The 19928-nt window shown below is 39.7% G+C and overlaps 1 protein-coding gene across 5 annotated transcripts in view; it reads right to left on the bottom strand.

Annotated features, from left to right (window-relative positions):
- Window positions 1–13737: 13737 nt before the first annotated feature.
- CUL2 (cullin 2) overlaps window positions 13738–19928 on the bottom strand; it is a 96820-nt gene continuing 90629 nt past the window's right edge. For all 5 annotated transcript variants that reach the window (XM_046679143.1, XM_046679144.1, XM_046679145.1 and 2 more), the window contains 4 exons: window positions 18649–18851; window positions 16755–16856; window positions 15310–15426; window positions 13738–14316 (listed from right to left, as the gene is read on the bottom strand). In XM_046679143.1, coding sequence (XP_046535099.1) covers window positions 14185–14316; window positions 15310–15426; window positions 16755–16856; window positions 18649–18851 — 554 coding nt within the window. In that variant the 3' untranslated portion in view covers window positions 13738–14184. The remainder of the gene's footprint in view (window positions 14317–15309; window positions 15427–16754; window positions 16857–18648; window positions 18852–19928) is intronic.

Raw genomic sequence — 19928 nt, 5'->3', positions numbered from 1 at the left:
AGTGTGAGAGGGTTAACCGCTTGGCCTTTAAGGCCCAAGCCAGCTCTAATGCACTGATCCTACGGGGCCCGTAAGACACAAGGCCTGGGAACCACCCTCTCCAGGTGCTCCCTGTCTATACTCAACTGTCCGTCCTCCTCCTTGTTTGGAATCGAGTGTTTCAAGAACAGGTTCCCTTGGCAATCTAGTTAGAATGTTGTCAGGCCAGCTTGTACTCCACCCCAGCATCTCACAGTCTCTCCAAACTGGGGTCTCTCGGCCTCCCTTGTGGGTGCAGCCCTGTTGCAGCCTCCAGGCTCAGCTCTGCGGTAGCAGGTGCACAGAACAGCAGAGCTAGTTCGGGCTCGTCTGGTGTCCGCTTCTGATGTGTGAACTTGCTCCTGTTTCTGAGACTTGCGGACTCCGCTGGGGTTAACTGGGGATTTGCCTTGCTTCTCATATTTGGATCTGTTATGGAAACCCTGGGCCTTGGCTTGCACATCCCAGGCTCGGTAGCTGGGCCCCGATATCTGCTGACTCCTTTTCCTGATGGCAGCTTCTGCTTGTCCAAACTGCTGAGCGTCCCGTGCCTCCAGTCATCCTGATAGGCTTACCTGCAGCCTACTCCTCAGTACATATATGCTGTTCTGCTGTTCTAGCATCATTGTCGCTGATGCACCCATCTCCCAGGTTCTGACTGTGTCCCGAAAGTAGAGCCAGCATGTGGGCTGTGAGAGAAAGAGATGAGCAAAGAAAAATTCCAAGGTTTTTGGCTTGGAAAACCGGAAGGAAGGAGTTGCCGACTGAGATGGGCAAGGCTGTAAGTAGAACACGTGTGGGGAAGACTAGCAGTTCAGTTTTGACTTGCTAAGTCAGAGATGTCCATTAGCCATCCTGGGATGGAGCCTGAGTTGGCCACTGGACATATTCCTCTGGTGTGTGGGGGAGAGGCCTGGACTGGATGTTGTTGTTTTGGACATTGTTGGCACATAGATGGCATTTAAGACATTGTGCTGGGTGAGATCACCAATGGGTTGACATAGATACAAAAAAGAAAAAGTCCGAGACATTCCTGCATTAAAAGATTGGGAAGAAGAGGAGGAAACAACAAAGAAGACCGCTTACTGGAAACTGCCTGCTTTTTCCAGCAAATAATTAGTAACCATGACCATAGATGACCACAGATGTGCGTTAGGACCTGAGCAGTTTTTCTCTTTGTGTGTTTGTTTATAGCGTGCCTCACTTTACACACAGACAAGATGGCACATACTCACCATCAGCAAAGGTCCTTTTCAATATTTCCTACCGCAGACGGGGGTTGGCTCCACGGCTCCCTCATTTTCTCTCGTGTTGGGTCGGCGGTGTGCGTCCGCGGTAAGACGCCGCGGAGGCAGAAGCAGAGACTGTCCAGGGAGCGGTGCAGTTTATAGCCTCACATCGGATGGAATACGCGGTTTAAGAAGAATCTTCCCTCTTCAAACACGCTCGCCGATCACACCTGCGGGGGGCCTGGCTTTCTGTGGTTCACATATTCTTCATCTGGTAAGTGGTGATTTTGCAGGAACTATTTTCTCTCTCTCTTTTTAAGGGAAAATTGGAAAAATTTTTGTGTTCACTTTTATACCAAAGTGTAATCTCCTAATTAAAATATAAAATATGTAAAATTATAAAAAGCCCACAAAAAATTTTAAGCACACCCATTTAAAAACACTTATAAAGGGAGCTGTTTTAGTTTTCCAGGAGTGTCATAGCAAAATACCATAAACTTGATGGCTTAACACAACAAAACTTACTCCCTCGCAGTTCGGGAGGCTGGAAGTCCATGGCCAAGGCGTGGGGCAGGGCCGCTTTCCCCTCAAGGCTCTAGAGCAGGGCCTTTCCCTGCCTCTTCCCGGTTGCTGGTGGTCGCTGGCAATCCCTGGTTCCCTTGGCTTGTTGGGGCGTCACTCCAATCTCCGCCTCTGCCTTCCTGTGGCCATCCGTCCCATATGTCTGTGTGCAAATTCCCATTTTCTTTTGAGGACACCACACATTGTATCAGGGCCCACTCTAACCCAGTGTGACCTCATCTTAACTCGATGACATCTGCAAAAACCCGATTTCCAAATAAAGTCACATTCACAGATTCTGGGTGGACATGAATTTTGGAGGGACACTACCCAAGCCACTGCCGTAACTAAGAGCAAACCTCGATCAATATGTAACTGAATACAAGGTATTAGATAGTTCTCACAAATATGCACACACACACCCTGCAAAACAAAGACGTTAACACAGTAAACACTTAGGGCAGGAAAGAACTTACCCTAATTCTGAGTTCACGTCACACCTCACTGTTTCTCAGGTGGACTTTCTGAAACCTAATACTGTGTTCCGCTATGTCCCATGAGATCCCTCAGTTGGCCACATACTTGTCCTTTTATGGGTCATCCCTGGTGGGTTTGATAGTCTATCAGGGATGAAAACGAATTAGCTGGCTGTTTGGTTCTTCCCTTCCTTTCTCTCTGCTTCCCAGAGAATCCCAGATCGGGTGCTTCCAGGACTTCCAAATGGTCTCAGAGCTTTCGGATCATCAGACTGAATTTAAGTTACTGGGTCAGCAGTGAGCCTGACTGACCTCTCTAGAGCTAAGGTTGGCCTCCTAGAGGTGCAGCCTGCTGGAGGATGCAATCTGGCTCCCTCTGTTTAGCCAGGGGCGATGCCAGTGTAGAGGAGAGCAGAGATGGGGGTGGGGGTGTTAGGCTGCAGACCCCTCTTCTACTCTGAGCACTCTCCCTGCTTCATGGAGCCACGGAGAGGATGGCCCAACCTAGGTCAAGCACGTAGTTCACAGGTGAAGAGGGCATGCCCCTTCCTGATTTCTTTTTACACCACATATTTCCAATTTTCCATTTACCAAGTGGCTGGAGATCCTCATCTTTCTTGGCTGCCAACATGAGATGGTGATTTTAAAATGTGCAATCTAAACAAGGCGTCTCAGATAGTAACTTCACAGCGCAGCACTGATCTGAATTTAGTCACTTCAGCAGCATATACACTAAAATGCTAAAACAGCTTTTTGGTTTTTTTCTACTCAGCATTCAACTTTTCCTTTAACGTGAGAGTACTTCTGCTGCATCAGTGACCTCCTTGGGCCAAATGTTAAGTACAGTTTATGCTAAGCCAGTTTATTTCTGCTAAAAGTAGACCTCTGCTTATCATGTCTGTCCTTTCTTCCCTCGAAGACAGACAAACGAATAAAGCCAGCCACCTCGAGAAGCTGAGGCTCTCGGCACAGGGCTGAGTGCTATGCTAGGAACAGTTCCATTTGCTAAATGCCTACACAGGGCTGGTAGTAAAAATCACAGCAAATTTCCATCTTTTCCTGCAACACCCAAGTCCTTCCAAGGAAACTCCCCATCCGGCCACACGAGATAAAATTAGAAACCTGCTAACTTTGCTGCCTCCCCAGGACTGCTAACTTTAACAGAGGCTGCATTTCTTCAATTACGGAACTATAAACAGTAAGCTAATAACAACGGAGAAGAGGAAAACAACAATAAAGAAACAAAAACTAACAAAACCCTTCCATATTCATGTTCTTTTCCACAAGTTGGTTCCCAAAGCTTCCTTCCTTTTGCTGAAAAATGGTATCATTAAAGTTATCAAGAGAATGCAAAATGCCAATATATTTCTCCCTTAGGGGCAGGGCTTAACCTGTGGTTGTCAAAGATTTGTGAACATAAGAAATAATCATATGGCAGTTTTGCTTTTGGCTCAATTACCCTCCTTCTATAAATGTGTCCTTGCCTCAAAGTGGGTGACAAAGGCCACCCACTGAAGTACAGGAAGACAAATCGTAGACTGTGTGGAAATGACTCAAGATTCTCATCCATTTTCCTTCTTGTGTTTGTGATTTAAATACATTTACTATATTCATATGGTAGTAAATATTTGTTACCGTCTAATCACATCTAACCTGGACATTGTTAATTCATGAGCTGAAGAGTCAGGGTAATAAGAATGGATCAAAAAGCCTCTATGGATTGTTTTCCAAGATCCAGGTTCAGAGCATCTATGCAGCAGCTTCAGACCTGTATAACCAACTGCCTGTTCCATTGGGTTATCTCAAAGCACATCAAATGCAAGGCGTCTATAACCAAGCCAAATATCTTCCTTCTCCATCCTCAGCCTCTTCCAGGGTTCCCCTAACTCACTGAATGGCATTAGTTGTGAAAGCCAGAAATCTAGGTGTCATCTTTGACTCAACCCTTTCCTCACTCACCCAATCCATTATCAAGTCATGTCAATTTTATCTACTCCATCCCTCTGGAGATTACCACTGCCACTACCAGAATGGCTCACTGTCTGCTGAGGTCTCCTGTCTATACACACCATCCATCATTAGCCCTCTAGAGTCCACTCTTCACACTAATACAGCCTGTCCATTTTCCACTAAACTTTGCAAATATTATCATGAAATACTTCACAAACACCAAAGAAAAAACAAATAAACATGTACACTATAAAGCAAAAGAAATATTCATGAAACCACCATCCAAATTAAAACATTACAATCATCAAATCTTTTTTTCATGCAAAAGTGATTCCCTTGCTTCAAGTTCACATAATTCAGTCACATAGGTGTTTCAATTCTTAGGTTCTGGCTGCTCCTTCTTACTTCAGAATCTTTGCTGTTGCTCTGGTTTAAAATATGCTCTCCCACCTTCATTTTCTGCCCTTTGAAAGTCTCTTCTGCAACCCTCCTGAGTACCCGGATTTTCCTTCAAAGCTCTTTCATTTGAAATGACATATTTATGACTGATTGTTACAAGTCTAAAAGCTCCATGTGGGCACAGACTGTATCTTTTTTGCTTCTCAGTGCAGCAGTCATACCCACATAATACCCTGGCACCAGTGAGTGTTTGTTAGATGATCAAAGTCAGGTGACTTGCCTGAGTTATGGATGGATGGCAGGGGAAGGAGAAAGCTTAGAACTTCCTAGGTAGCGCAGCCACTGCACATGAAACGGTTCTCCCCATCAGTGAGTCCCACCTTTAATGGATTCTAGCCTATGAGGTTGTATGTCTCCTGGAAGGATTGCCTCATGTGATTACCTCAGCCTTAGATATGCTCCATGGACATATGAAGCTTCAGTCCATGAGCCTTTCCATGGTGTCACCACTCATTTAGCTACGGCTTATGTACAAGTGCCCTTAGGACTAGTATTTTAAAAGTTCACATCTTTACTTTGATCTTGCTCAATCAAGAACCTGTCCTAGCAACATCAGCATCATAGTGGAGTGAGGTTTCCCAGTAATCTCTCCCCTCCACTATACCACGAAAAAGACATCCATACTTCAACAGAGGACATCCAAACGCAACACAAAAGACATCAGAGAGACCCATGCAGCCATATGACGGAGGCTGGAGAGGCTGGAGCCCCCCTCAGAGGAGGTGGAACAGGGCAAGAGAAAACTTTGCTCCCTCCCCAAAGAATGCAATCAGGGACCCTGGGAGACCTCTAAGAGGGAATGGGGGAGGGGTCATTCATTCACAGCAACATCAAGGATCCCCAGGGCCCTTGCAGCCTAGAGGGAAGCCCTCTATCAGGGCAAAAGCTTTGGAGGGGGGTGATTTTATCAAGCCAACACCCCAGCAGAGCAGACAGTGAGATCACAGGGAGAAAACCCAGAGAGCATGCAGAAGAAAACGCCCCTCCACAACATGCCCAGCCCAGCTCCACTGCCTGGGATCTTCGCAGACTGCAGAGGGCTCAGAATACATGGCTCTCGACCCTTATCCAGTTGCAATAGGCAGTAACTGTGACCAAATACCACCAGGATGCAAAAAATCAGAGCCACGCCCTCTAGCAATACCAAACATTATATTAAATCTTCAAACCAGAGAGAAAACAAGCACCCAGAACTCAGTCCTGAGGACAGAGAACTATCTAATCTAAATGACAAAGAATTCAAAGTAGCTATCATCAAAAAACTCAACGAGGTAAAAGAGAATGTACAGAAACAATTCAACGAGTTTAGGAGCTACTTCACAAAGGACATTGAAACTATAACGAAGAATCAATCAGATGAAAGACACAATGGAAGAAATAAAACAAAATATGGATTCCCTGAATGCTCAAGCAGACATCATAGAGGAGCGTATCAGCACAATTGAAGACAGACATGTTGAAATGCTCCGGATAGAGGAGGAGAGAAAACTAAGACTAAAAAGAAATGAAGAAACTCTCCGAGAAATATCTGACTCAATTAGGAAATGCAACATAAGAATTATAGGTATTCAAGAGGGAGAAGAGAAGGAGAATGGAGCAGAAGCTTGTTCAAAGAAATAATAGTAGTAAACTTCCCAAATCTAGGGAAGGAGATGGAAACCCATGTGGAAGAAGCTACCAGATCTCCTAAATATGCCAATGTAAAAAGACATACTGCAAGGCAGATAGTAGTGAAACTGACAAAAGTGAATGACAAAGAAAGAATACTAATTGCAGCAAGGAGAAGAAAATAACCTACAAAGGAACCCCTATCAGGCTGTCAGTGAATTCCCCTGCAGATACCTTACAGGCTAGGAGAGACTGGAAGGACACATTCAAATCTTGGAAGGATAAAAACTGTCAGCCAGGAATACTCTATCCAGTGAAAATACCCTTCAGATATGATGGAGAAATAAAAACGATCCCAGACAAACAAGAGCTAAGGGAGTTCATAGCTATGAGACACCCCTCTCCCCCAAGAAATCCTCAAGAAGGCCCTCATTCCTGAAAAAAAACAAGGGAGAAAGGGGTTACAAAGCACATAGTAAGGAGATAAACAGGTAGACAGAATCAGAGCAGGAGAGCAAATACTCAAGCACAGCATTAAAGACAAAGGGAAGGAAAACACCAAAACAAAGATAACCTTGTCATTTTAACCACCAACTCACAACACAAGATGGAATAAGATGTGAGAAACACAACTTAGGAGCAGAAGAGGAAAGGGACTGAATCAGTTTAGTCTAAGGAAATAAGAAGCCATCAGAAAAGGGACTATATTATCCACGAGATTCTGAAGACAAACCTCATGGTAACCACTAAACAAAAAAGCAGAACAGAGACACAAAGAATAAATAAGGAGAAAATAAAGAAACCCAACATAAAAAACTACATAACTCAATTGGTAGATGAAAATACACAGGATGAGAAAGAAAGGAAATGCAGCAGAACTGAAAACCAAGTGATAAAATGGCAGCATAAAGCCCTTAAATATCAATAGACCCCAAACATAAATGGATTGAATTCTCCAATAAAAAGACACAGAGTGGCGAGACGGATTAAAGAAGAAGACCCAACAATCTGCTGCCTCCAGGAAACACATCTCAGCTTCAATGACCAACACAGGCTCAGAGTGAAAGGGTGGAAGACAACACTCCAAGCTAATGGCAAACAAAAGAAAGCAGGTGTGGCAATACTTATATCAGACCAAGTACACTTCAAGATAAGACAGCTAAAGAGAGACAAAGAGGGGCAGTATATAATGATCAAAGGAACATTCCATCAAGAAGACATAACACTTAGAAATATCTATGCACCCAACAGAGGAGCACCGAAGTACATAAAGCAGCTATTAACAAACCTAAAAGAAGATATTAATAATAACACAATAACAGTAGGGGACCTCAACACTCCAGTCACATCAATGGATAGATCATCCAGACAGAAAATCAACAAGGAAACAGCGGAATTAAATGAAAAGCTAGATCAGCTGGACTTAATAGACATATATAGAACACAACATCCAAAAACAGCAGAACACACATTATTCTCAAGGGCGCGTGGAACATTCTCAAGGATAGACCAAATGATGGGAAACAAGGCAAGCCTCAAAAAATTTAAGAAGATTGAAATAATAACAAGCATCTTCTCTGATCACAATGCTATAAAGATAGAAATTAATAACAAGAAAAAAGCTGAGAAGGGACAAAGATGTGGAGACTAAACAACATGCTACTGAACAACCAATGGATCACTGAAGAAATTAAAGGAGATGTCAAAAAACATGTGGAGACAAATGAAAATGAAAACATACCATCCCAACTCATATAAGATGCAGCAAAAGCCGTATTAAGAGGGAAATTCATCGAAATACAGGCCCACCTTAACAAACAAGAAAAACCCCAAATAAGCAATCTCAAACTACACTTAATTCAGTTAGAAAAAGAAGAACAAACAAAGCCCAAAGTCAGCAGGAGAGAAATAAGATAAAGCAGAACAGAAATAAATGCTATTGAAACAAAAAGGCAGTAGAAAGTATCAATGAAACAAAGCCCTTAGCCAGACTTACAAAAAAACAGAGAAAGCTCAGATAAAATTAGAAATGAAAGAGGAGAAATAACAATGGATACCACAGAAATACAACAGATTATAAGAGAATAGTACGAAAAACTATATGCCAACAAAATGGACAATCTAGAGGAAATGCATAAATTTTTAGACTCTTACAACCTCCCAAAGCTGAATCAACAAGGAACAGATAATCTGAACAGACCAATCACAAGGAAAGAGATTGAAATAGTAATCAAAAGCTTCCCAAAGAATAAAAGCCCAGGACCAGATGGCTTCCCTGGGGAATTCTACCAAACTCTCAGAGCGGATTTAATATCTATCCTTCTCAAGCTATTTCAAAAAATTAGGAAAGATGGGATGCTTCATAACACACTCTATGATGCCAACATCACTCTGATACCAAAGCCTGACAAGGACAACATAAAAAGTAAAACTACAAGCCAATATTGCTGATGAACATAGATGCAAAAATCCTCAACAAAATATTGGCAACCCAAATTCAGCAATACATCAAAAAGATCATACATCATGATCAAGTGGGATTTACACCAGGGACACAGGGATGGCTCAACATCTGCAAATCAATCAATGTGATACACCACACTAACAAAATGAGGAAGAAAAACCACATGATCATCTCAGTAGATGCAGAGAAAGCATTTGACAAGATACAACAGCCATTTATGATAAAAACTCTTAACAAAATGGGGATAGAAGGAAATTACCTCAACATAATAAAGGCCACATATGACAAATCCACAGCTAACATCATACTCAACGGGCAAAAACTGAAAGCCATCCCTCTGAGAACAGGAACAAGACAAGGATGCCCATGGGGCCAGCCCCATGGCTGAGTGGTTAAGTTCGCGCGCTCCGCTACAGTGACCCAGGGTTTCGCTGGTTTGGATCCTAGGCGTCGACATGGCACCATTCATCAGGCCATGCTGAGGCGGCATCCTGCATGCCACAACTAGAAGGACCCACAACTAAAATATATACAACTATGTACTGGGGGGATTTGGGGAGAAAAAGCAGAAAGGAAAAAAAAAAAGAGATTGGCAACACTTCTTAGCTCAGGCGCCAATTTTAAAGAAGAAAAAAAAAAGACAAAGATGCCCACTGTCGGAGGTGAAGGACTTATACAATGAAAAGTATAAGACATTATTGAAAGAAATAGATACTGGCATAAAGAGATGGAAAGATATTCCATGTACATGGATTGGAAGAATAAACATAGTTAAAATATCTATACTACCCAAAACAATCTACAGATTCAATGCAATCCCAATCAGAATCCCAATGACATTCTTCACGGAAATAGAAGAATCAAAAAAATTCAATTGGGGCAACCAAAGACCCTGAATTCCTAAGAAATGCTGAGAAAAAAGAACAAAGCTGGAGGCATCACAATCTCTGACTTCAAAATGCACTACAAAGCCATAGTGATCAAAACCGCATGGTACTGGTACAAAGACAGACACACAGATCAATGGAACAGAAGTGAAAGCCCGGAAATAAAACCGCACATCTCCAGACAGCTAATCCTCGACAAAGGTGCAAGAAGATACAATGGAGAAAAGATTGTCTCTTCGATAAATGGTGTTTGGAAAACTGGAGAGCCACACGCAAAAGAATGAAAGTAGACCATTATCTCACACCATACACAAAAATAAACTCAAAATGGATCACAGACTTGAAGATATGTTCTGAAACCATAAAACTCCTGGAAGATAATACAGGTGGTACAATCTTTGACACCAAACTTAAAACGATCTTTTCAAATACCATGTCTTCTCAGACAAGGGAAACAAAAGAAAAAATAAACAAGCGGGACTTCATCAGATTAAAGAGCTTCTACAAGGCGAAAGAAATGAGGATCAAAACAAAAAGACTTGGGGCCGGCGCCATGGCCGAGTGGTTAAGTTAGCGTGCTCCGCTGTGGCGGCCCAGGGTTCAGATCCTGGGCGTGGACATGGCACTGCTCGTCAGGTCACGTTGAGGCGGCGTCCCACATGCCACAACTAAAAGGACCCACAACTAAGATATACAACTATGTACAGGGGGTTTGGGGAGATAAAGCAGAAAAAAAAAAAAAAAAGACTACCCACCAACTGGGAGAAAATATTTGCAAATCATAAGGGGTTAATCTCCATAATATATAAGCAGCTCACACAACTAAAGAACAAAAAAACAAATAGCCTGATCAAAAAATGGGCAGAGGATATGAACACGTTTTTCCAAAGAAAACAGATGGCCAATAAACACATTAAAAGATGTTCAACATCACTAATCATAAGGAAAATGCAAATCAAAACTACACTGAGATACCACCTTACGCTTGTTAGAATGGCTATAATCACTAAGACTAAAAATAACAAATGTTGGAAAGGATTTGGAGAAAAGGGAACCCTCAGACACTGCTGGTGGGAATGCAAACTGCTGCAGCCACTATGGAAAACAGTACAGAGATTCCTCAAAAAACTAAGAATAGAACCACCATATGACCCAGGTATCCTGCTACTGGGTATCTACCCAAACAACTTGAAATCAACAATCCAAAGTAACACACGCACCCCATGTTCATTGCAGCACTGTTTACAATAGCCAAGACATGGAAGCAATCCAACTGCCCATCAACTGAAGATTGGAAAAAGAAGATGTGCTATATGTACACAATGGAATACTACTCAGCCATAAGAAAACAAAAAATCATCCCATTTGCAACAACATGGATGGACCTGGAGGGAATTATGCTGAGCGAAATAAGCCAGAGTGAGAAAGACAAACACCAGATGATTTCACTCATATGTGGAATAGAAACAAACACATGGACAAAGTAAACAGCTCAGTGGTTACCAGGGGAAGGGAGCACTTACGTGGTGACAGACAAGAAATAATGTACAACTGAAATTTCACAATGATGTAAACTATTATGAACTCAAATAAAAAAAATTGTACTAGGAACCAAAAATTGAGAGCTTAATAAATTATTCATTGCAACTACTATATAGCTAAGAGAATTTTAACTGGTTTGCATTAAGTATACACACTTGAAATAAATGTTCTATAGCTGTACATGTGAATGTAAAATATTAAATTCACAAGGACCCTTTGCCATGAATCAACTGTGACCCAAGTCAATCATGTATATTTACATCTTAAATAAGTATCTTAAGAAACTAAAATATGAAATGTTTATTATCACAAGTTCACTAGAAACAAATTTTTATTCTGAAAAGTCAGGAAAACTATACGTCTAAAATGAAGTTATTTCTACCTTACAGGCTACACTATATTTATAGAGTGTATGTTAGGTCCGTACTTTGACTGGGGTTTAAATTCAGGGTCTGCAGCTTCCGGCAGTCCTCGAAAACACTCTTCATCTAGTTTCCTCCTCTATGAAGGAGGGACACAGCCCATTCAACATGACTGTCTCAATGTCAAAAATAACGCGTGGAAGTAGCTGTCAGTCTGCACTCAGTAAAGGTTAAAAAAATTAACATACATTTGATAGCACTGTAGCATACACAGGTTGTAAAATCCTATAAAAACAGTAAGATATAAATAAAGTAAAACACAAACCTCAGAGTGTCTCTTCTTTCATTTATGTTAAATCAAACTGCCATAAGATATTGAACTAAAGCATGGAATAAATCTGCACCTTCAGTAGCAATTAAAATATCTGGTTTCAAAGGGAAGGGACGGCGTGTTGACAAGAGCTGCATGTTGTCTGGCTGTAAAATATATCACTGACTCACAGGTTAACTATGTCAGTACCATAATAATCTTTTTAAACTTGTGCAAGTTTTGGTCACACTGTTTTTGTTTTCTAAGATAAAGTGCAGAGAACCCCTTCCTCTCCTTTCCTCTTGCAGCTCTGAGCCTTTCTGCCCACAAGCGTGAAGTGCTGTACAGCAGGGCTGCCCGCTGAGTGCGGGGCCGCGAGCTGGGGTTTCTGCAGGCATGGTTTCACGCGCCTGGCTTAACTTCCCGAGATGGCAGCTCTTCCCTCCACTCTCCTCTGCAGAAGGTGGGGCTGAAACCCATCCCAGCACTGCTCCCTGTGGGACAGGGACTGGCTTATAGGCAGCTGGCCGCTCTTTCTCACGCACAGGCATATCTTAATATGCTTCCTTTCAGGTAAGATGGGAAAAAGGTGTGGAGAAGACTCTTATCAATCATTTCTGTAGACCTCAGCACAAGTATTTTTCAATATATTTTCTTGACAATTAGATACCAGGATAAGACTTAATTTAACATTTATAAATACTTAAGAAAAAAGGAATCAATTTGGAAAACTTTATCAACAAGTTATCAAAACAAAGATTTGTTTTTTGACAGTGAATGTACAATATGATATGCCATTATTTCCTCTCTAGGAATAAAAAGAAAATGAGAAATACAGTATATAAGTAAATATAAGCTCAGTAGATTTTTTTCAACACTTGAGACATGAGTTAGAAAAAGTGCAATTGAACAAACCAATTGTAAAAGCCATTTTTGCAACAATAAGAGAAATTTGAATATGGACCACATATTAGATGGTATTAAGTAATTATTGTTTATATGTTAGGTGTAATAATGTCATTGAGGTTGCTTTTTCTTTAAAAAGGTTTTATCTGTTAGAGACACAAACTGACGTAAGTGAAATGATTTATGTGGGATATGCTTTAAAATATTCCAGCTTAAAAAAAATTGTGCGCATGAGTGTGTTGTAGTGCAGGGGTGGGGGGGGGGGGGGCGCAGATAAATATGGTAACAGACCAAAGTATTCTAATACTGCTGTTGATATATATAATAAACAAAATAATGGAATTTCACGTCTCTCTATGAGTGGCACCTGGTGTAATGCACTATACAGATAAAAAAGGTATTTCAGTTATGCATTGCCAAGCACACTTGTGACTTCTGAGAGTGAATCTAGTGTTGCAATTTTAGGGCGTAATGGTAACAGGTAGGTAGGAGTATGGAAGGAATACACTGGAATCACCAGATCTCCTACAACTCAGAGAAAGGCAGAAGAGATGCAACAGAGCTGGGATATTGGACTATATTAATGTATTATGAGAACAAAAGCAATGTCTTGGTTTTGAAGGCAAAGCTCTTTCTATACGAGGCTTGAGGTCACCACATACTCTCCTCATATGTCGTTTCTGTGGTGTAGCACAGCACCAGAAACTCTTGATGGAATTAAATCCTCAGCATTTAAAACTCATAACCACCGCAGTTCTAACGTATAAAAACAAAACATTCTTTACGCTGAGTGCCCTTTTATGCATTCAAGAACACTAAGCTAGGCATTTTCTATGTAGGAGTTAAGCAGGAGTACAAGTGAATTAAACCATTCAGAGAAAAACGCAACGAAAGCTGCATTAGTTTTGATGACCCATGAACACTGATACATATTATTTTGTGTGATACTTCATCCACATAAAAAAGGCATTCTACTTCTTTATTTTTTTATTTGACAAGCAGCAATATCATGTTTGTCATTTTAATGTGGATACAATTATTAGGTTATCTGTCATATTACAATATTTAAGTTTTTTATTTTATGTCCTTTAAGATACATTAAAAAAAAAAACACATCAACTGCAAACGTGAAGGGGAGAAAAAGCATGGTACCCAACCAGATTTCCACATTTCAGCAATACTTCACTCATTCTTTTAATAAAGTTTTAAGAAATGTCAGAATGACATGAGCTTGAAGTATCTCTAGGCATTTTCTCGGACGCTCATGACGTGGCACTGGTGATGTTGTAAACAGCAGAAAAACAGGGGCTGCCAAATGACCAAATTATGGAGGCACAGGCCTGCTTTTTCCCACAGGAACACACCAAATGGTGACGGCAATGACCTCACACCCACACTGGAGGAGAGCGACATCACGCTACGTAGCTGTATTCATCTGCTGACGCTTGGCTGCGTTCAATGTACTGTTTGTCTATGAGAACTTCAATACACTTCTTAATCATGCTGACACTAGGATTAAACCTAGCTCTTGACTGGCTAATCACCTGTGTAAGAGAGACACAGATGTCAAATTACTGCTAACCAATCAGTTATAATTACTCTTAACCATCAGCTATAAAGGGCCTCAAATTTATTGAGGTTTCATCAAACAGACCTAATCCTATAGGAAGAATATACTTAAAATAATTATGAAACTATAGTAATTAAACTGAATACAAACATCCCAAATGGATGGGCATGATCCATCAAGTGAGTGCCGTGAACAACATCACACTTTTTAAACTCAGAGGACAGTGCACAAGGAGAAAGGAGGCATGAGATCAATTTCAACATGACGACCAAAAATGTTTCTATGCAAATAAAAGCCCCAACGTTTATGTTGTGAAGGAATTAAAATGCAGAATACTGATATATACTAAAACAAACTATAAACTAATTAGTCTATCTAAATACTCACACATACCCTGCAGTTCCATTTAACCTCTATTCAATATCCAGCTCTTGGCTGAAGTAACACTTTCTCAAGAAAGCTTTCCCCAACATCCCCTTAGTCAAGACCTTTATATACATTGTCAGAGTACTTGATATCCTTTTTAAGTGCATGTTAATCCAATTTTATATTTACCTGCATATTATTTCAATATATTTCTTCCCTATTAGACTGTGAGCTCCAAAAGGGCAGGAACCATATCTGTGTTGCTCTGCATTACACCCCTGGCGACTAGCCCAGCACTCTATCACATGGTGACACTCACATACTCATGGAACGAATGTATATTTGATGTGGTCAAGTTCCTTCAATAACTGGACAGAAGACTCAATAAACTGGTGAGGTTTAGATCTCTAAATTCAAGCCAAAGCAAACCTGAATTTAATACTGAAATTACGAGTACTGTTCTCATTAAGCAATGAAGCATTTCTTTATGCTGCTTGGGAATCATATTAGTTCTATATCGTCTTTACAAACAAATCTTCCTAATTCATACATTGGTCACATCCTCTCCCCGGGGAAGTCTTGAGGACTTGTCCTCCTTTACCTCTTGAATGAGGGCGTTATGCCGAAGTACTTTCCGTGCTTTCATGATACGAACTATAGCAGCTTGCAGATACATTTTCCGGTCCTCATCTACAGCACTTCTAGTCTGTTCCATTTCCTGTTTTACAAGGAAAAAAAAAAAAGCAAATGAGACATTGTCATTGAACTTATTTTTAAATCATTTTTTCAGTGAGTTTACATAAATTTCCAATCAATATTGAGTATCAAATTATACAGTTATAACGTGCCCAATATCACATAGCCATTACCAAAAGAATATCTACAGTGAGCTATATATAATTTCTTGGGCTAAATTTGGAAGGCTATTTTAAAAAAATTAACACTATTATAAACTGTACTCAATGTAAACAGGCAATAAAGTAGAACTTAAACGACACAGAGCAATGATTTCAAGACCGCTGCCCTGTCAGTGAGTACAGACTCTATACCACAATGCTTTTCGATGCTTCAGTAACTGGCTGCAAGTGCACACTGGATCAGGGTTCAAGGGGAAGAGTTGTAAAGAGTTCCATTTGGATCAAGCAGAGAAGCCAGGAAAGATGGGCCAGATATGGCCAATCTCCATGGAGCTCAAGGAAACACAGTAGAAGCAAGGCATTGAAGCAGGCACATTAATAGGGATCTCATAACCACTTTCAAAGGATAAAATAAAACCCACACATTACAAATTATTTTTCATTAGCCTAGAGGAAAATAGGATCCTGAATATTTTAGGGTTCAAATTTAATAGCAATTAATCACCATTTATGTCCCCATGGGGGAGTAAGTTCCTGAAGAGGACCTGGCATCTTATACACCCTCACATGCTGCCCTGAGCCCAAGGACAGGGAAACTCACAGAAGCAATGAGGAAATTTAACTGATACGAACAGGCTATCCCAGACCAACTGGATAATCACTGCTGAGTTACAGGGCAGCAGCAGCTCACCACACAAACGGCTCACCTGGTAGTCTGGAGCCCGCTCCAGAACCCCCAGATCACAATTCGTGTTTCAATAAGATCCCCAGGTGGCTCACTTGCACATGAGAGTTGGAGAAGCAATCTCAACAACTTTTCTTTGAAAGAAATACGTTGTAAAACTTTCCCTTATTTTACAAGTGAAAAATATAAGAGATTACAGTAGTATTCAAGGCAGGAATTTTTGGAAAGAATGCAAAGCAACGCCACACACTTTAATACAGTTTAAGAGCACATGTGACTAAGCTACACCACTTTTTCCTTCGATGCCCACTACACTGCTATTTTTAAAATCTAAAATGCCAGCAGAGACTCTGTTTGTAAGGTTGGTCAACGCAAAGAATAAACCAGAAAAGAAGTATCATATCATAATTTTGATGTGCAACATTTTGCATTATCTCAATTTTACTACTTATAAAGTCCAATGCTTAAATATTTCCCAAAGAAATGATATTAAAAAGCACTTACCTGTGGTGTGTCTTTCTGCATTGATGTAGTAATCTTAAATTTTGTTCTTTTACTGCTGAAGTTCATATTTAATGAAAATGAAGATTCCGGATCGATGTCTTCCTACAATTAAAAATAATTCTTTTACATTTATAAAAATTATTAAACAGTTGCTGCAAATAATGTCATGAAATAAAATAATGACCAAGCAAAAAAGACTAAACTCTCATAATCTTTTACGTTACAAATATTATTTAAGAGTAAAATAATTGTCTTCTGTCAAACCAAAAAAAAAGCAGTAACAATTCTTTTCTAATTTTACACTTGATAGAATTTTAATCAGTTTAGATTTAGAAATGAGCTATTTTCTGGCCCAACTATTATATATATTACCTTTGCCTAAGACAGAAGAGTCAAGCTCACTGGCTTAAACAGAATTTAACATTTTAATTTTTATGAAACACCAACGTTCATAATTTTTCCATCACTCCAATTTGAGAAACCGAACAACCTAATGTTTCTCAAAATGCCACAATTATAAAATGCCAATTAAAAATAACCAACTAGAGAAACAAGCTGTTTCCAGGGCACACGAGGACCATCTCTCCGTGACCCGGGGTGATTCTGACAGAGCTCATCCTTCAAGTCATGTTTTATTCACTCTGCCAGAAGCAAGTGGTCTTTTCTCAAGTAAAAGCTCTTAAGTTTTTTTATTTATCAGTTTTTAGAATTACATCTTCTCTATCAGGCTTATGAAAGCCACTCATATCATGCAGTGGAATTTCTCCATTCACAGGATCAAGAAGCACTTGGCAGAGGGACTCATTCTCAATAATAACATAAGAAATTCTGCTAAGGAAGTGGCAGATTCATAATTAAAATTTAATGTGCAAACAACCTATATTTATTTTGTACATTTCTGGGCAGCAAAAACATGTTTTAGAAAACTTTTTAAGCATTTAGTGAAGTTTAAAATTTTTAACTTAAATTTTTAATCATAATTAATTGCCTCAATTAAACCTTAATATTAAGAATTTAATATTTTGTTAAGATTCTGAAAGTCAGAAAAATTAATCATTTCTCAAAATTAAGAAAAGCCTGATTTGAATTTCAGAATAATATGCCATTTAGAGCTGTTCAATTATAGGCTACCAAATATTATAATAATCTTAGAGATGTCAGCAAAATGAATTGATGAGAGAAATAAGTTGTAGGCTACTAACCAAAATAAAAATGAAATATTTACAAGAATTTTTTCTTATAGGCACAATAATTTGAAGCAGAAGATTTAACCCACATCCGTTGCTCTTTTAACCATTTAAATATCCAAGATACCCTCTAACAACAACAAAAACTTATTACTAGAAAAATAAGTTGTAAAGAAAAAAGGAATCTAGTATTGGCTTGCTATTCTCACGACAGACATTAAAAATATATAGTGGTTAGCTGAGTCCTGAAGTTAAGGGACATGAGAGTGGGAGCATTTGGGATGGAGTGATACATGTCAAATATGTGTACAAAGAGATATCAATAGTCTGTCATTTCCTATTGTAGGACCATGTAATTAAATATTAACATGAAAAATACTCAGACAGATTTGTGATAAGCTGCAGTTTTCAAACCTCAGTTAACCAGAATCTTCCCAGTGGCAGAATTTATACTTTTCAGTAAACTGTCATAGTACAGGACAAAGAAAATCAAACTAGAAAGGGCACGCAGGCACCAACTTATATAGCCATCTCTGTGACTCCTCCAGCTCACAGCTGTAAGGAGTCTGGAGTAATGTAGCTCATTTAAGCACTTTCCAAAGTACGAAGGTCATGAACAAGCATAACCCTACTTGTAAAACTGCAAACATCCCATGAAAAAGCTTTATGTTTATAATACTTAAATTTCTTGAAATATTACCGCATACCTTTTCTGAATCATGGTTAATCATTTTCACATCAAGTAATGATTTGATTGTTTTCGTCAGTTCCTTCTCATTCATCTGAGTGCTGTCTTGAAGCTCTTTATAGCTGACAGTCTCACTGTTGTTAAAGGCAAGAAGAACTGCCATTTGGTATGTTGTAACCATGGCTACATATGGTTTGCCCAGATAGTTCATTTTAACTTCTCCTACAATTAAAACAAAATAGTGATAATAAAGTGATCAAAGAAACATTTCAAAATTACTTGAGTAATAATTATTTTGCATATTTTTCTCCTCAAAGAGTGAACCAAGGACTTATTAAATCGTCGTAAAGCCATTTCTGCTAGCAATGTAATTAGGGGAGGGATATCAGTTTTGAGTACGTAGTATGAATTATAGTCAGGCTATCATAATTTTGCCAGTAGGTATGAACAATGTCATTAAATATTAATAGGAAGGCTAAGACTTGGGCAGAAAAAAAAAAGAGGACGTGGGGCTAGGAGGAGAAACAGACAGACAGACAAAGGGGAGAGAATGACAGCTTGTAAGTAGCAACTGCCTCATACGCTGTGTATATCTGGTCTACCCCAGGTAAGGTTCAAGCCTACAGGGAGGTCTGCAAGCACAGAGAAGATGCTTCTCCTGCGGCTCCATCTAAACTGTCATTTCGCCAAAATTTAACAATGCTATTTTGTCTCATAAATAACATTTTTCTACCCAGTAATTTTCTAGGGGCAAATACAAACGGGAGGAGAGACAAACAGGCAGATCCATTATTTCGTTGAAATGGTTGATAGAATAAAAATGTTCTAGACTCTACACTACCCTGAGAGCTATAAAAGATACAGCAGGTTTAGGCATACTACAGTTCTGCAACGTCCCAGGGAGACAGCACACTGAAAAGCTTGTCACAAACAGTATGACAAACATGCATGCACTCTGTTACACACACAAAAGTTAACCCAAGTCAAAGAGCAGTTTCCTAAAGCATACAATTGTGGTTTAGTGATTGTATTTTCTCTCTCTCTCTCACACACAGGCTGCATTATTTGACTGTTAATGGATTTATAAACCAAACCAGCATGAGATTTGGTTTTAGAGCTCTCTACTGTTAACTCAAGGAAACTGTATTTCACATGAACTCACTGCAGAGGCTGCATTCTCCCTGTTAGTAGTAATTAGTAACTCTGATCAAGATTTTGTGCTTCTTGTCTTTATTCATTATGTAACAAAGATTTTAAAGGATATAAGTCAATTCTCCAACTTATCAATACCACACATGC

Source organism: Equus quagga, chromosome 12 (genome assembly GCF_021613505.1).
Source record: "Equus quagga isolate Etosha38 chromosome 12, UCLA_HA_Equagga_1.0, whole genome shotgun sequence".
Taxonomy (NCBI): domain Eukaryota; kingdom Metazoa; phylum Chordata; class Mammalia; order Perissodactyla; family Equidae; genus Equus; species Equus quagga.
Note: the sequence above shows the minus strand (reverse complement) of the source record. Positions and strands in the feature narration are given on the sequence as shown.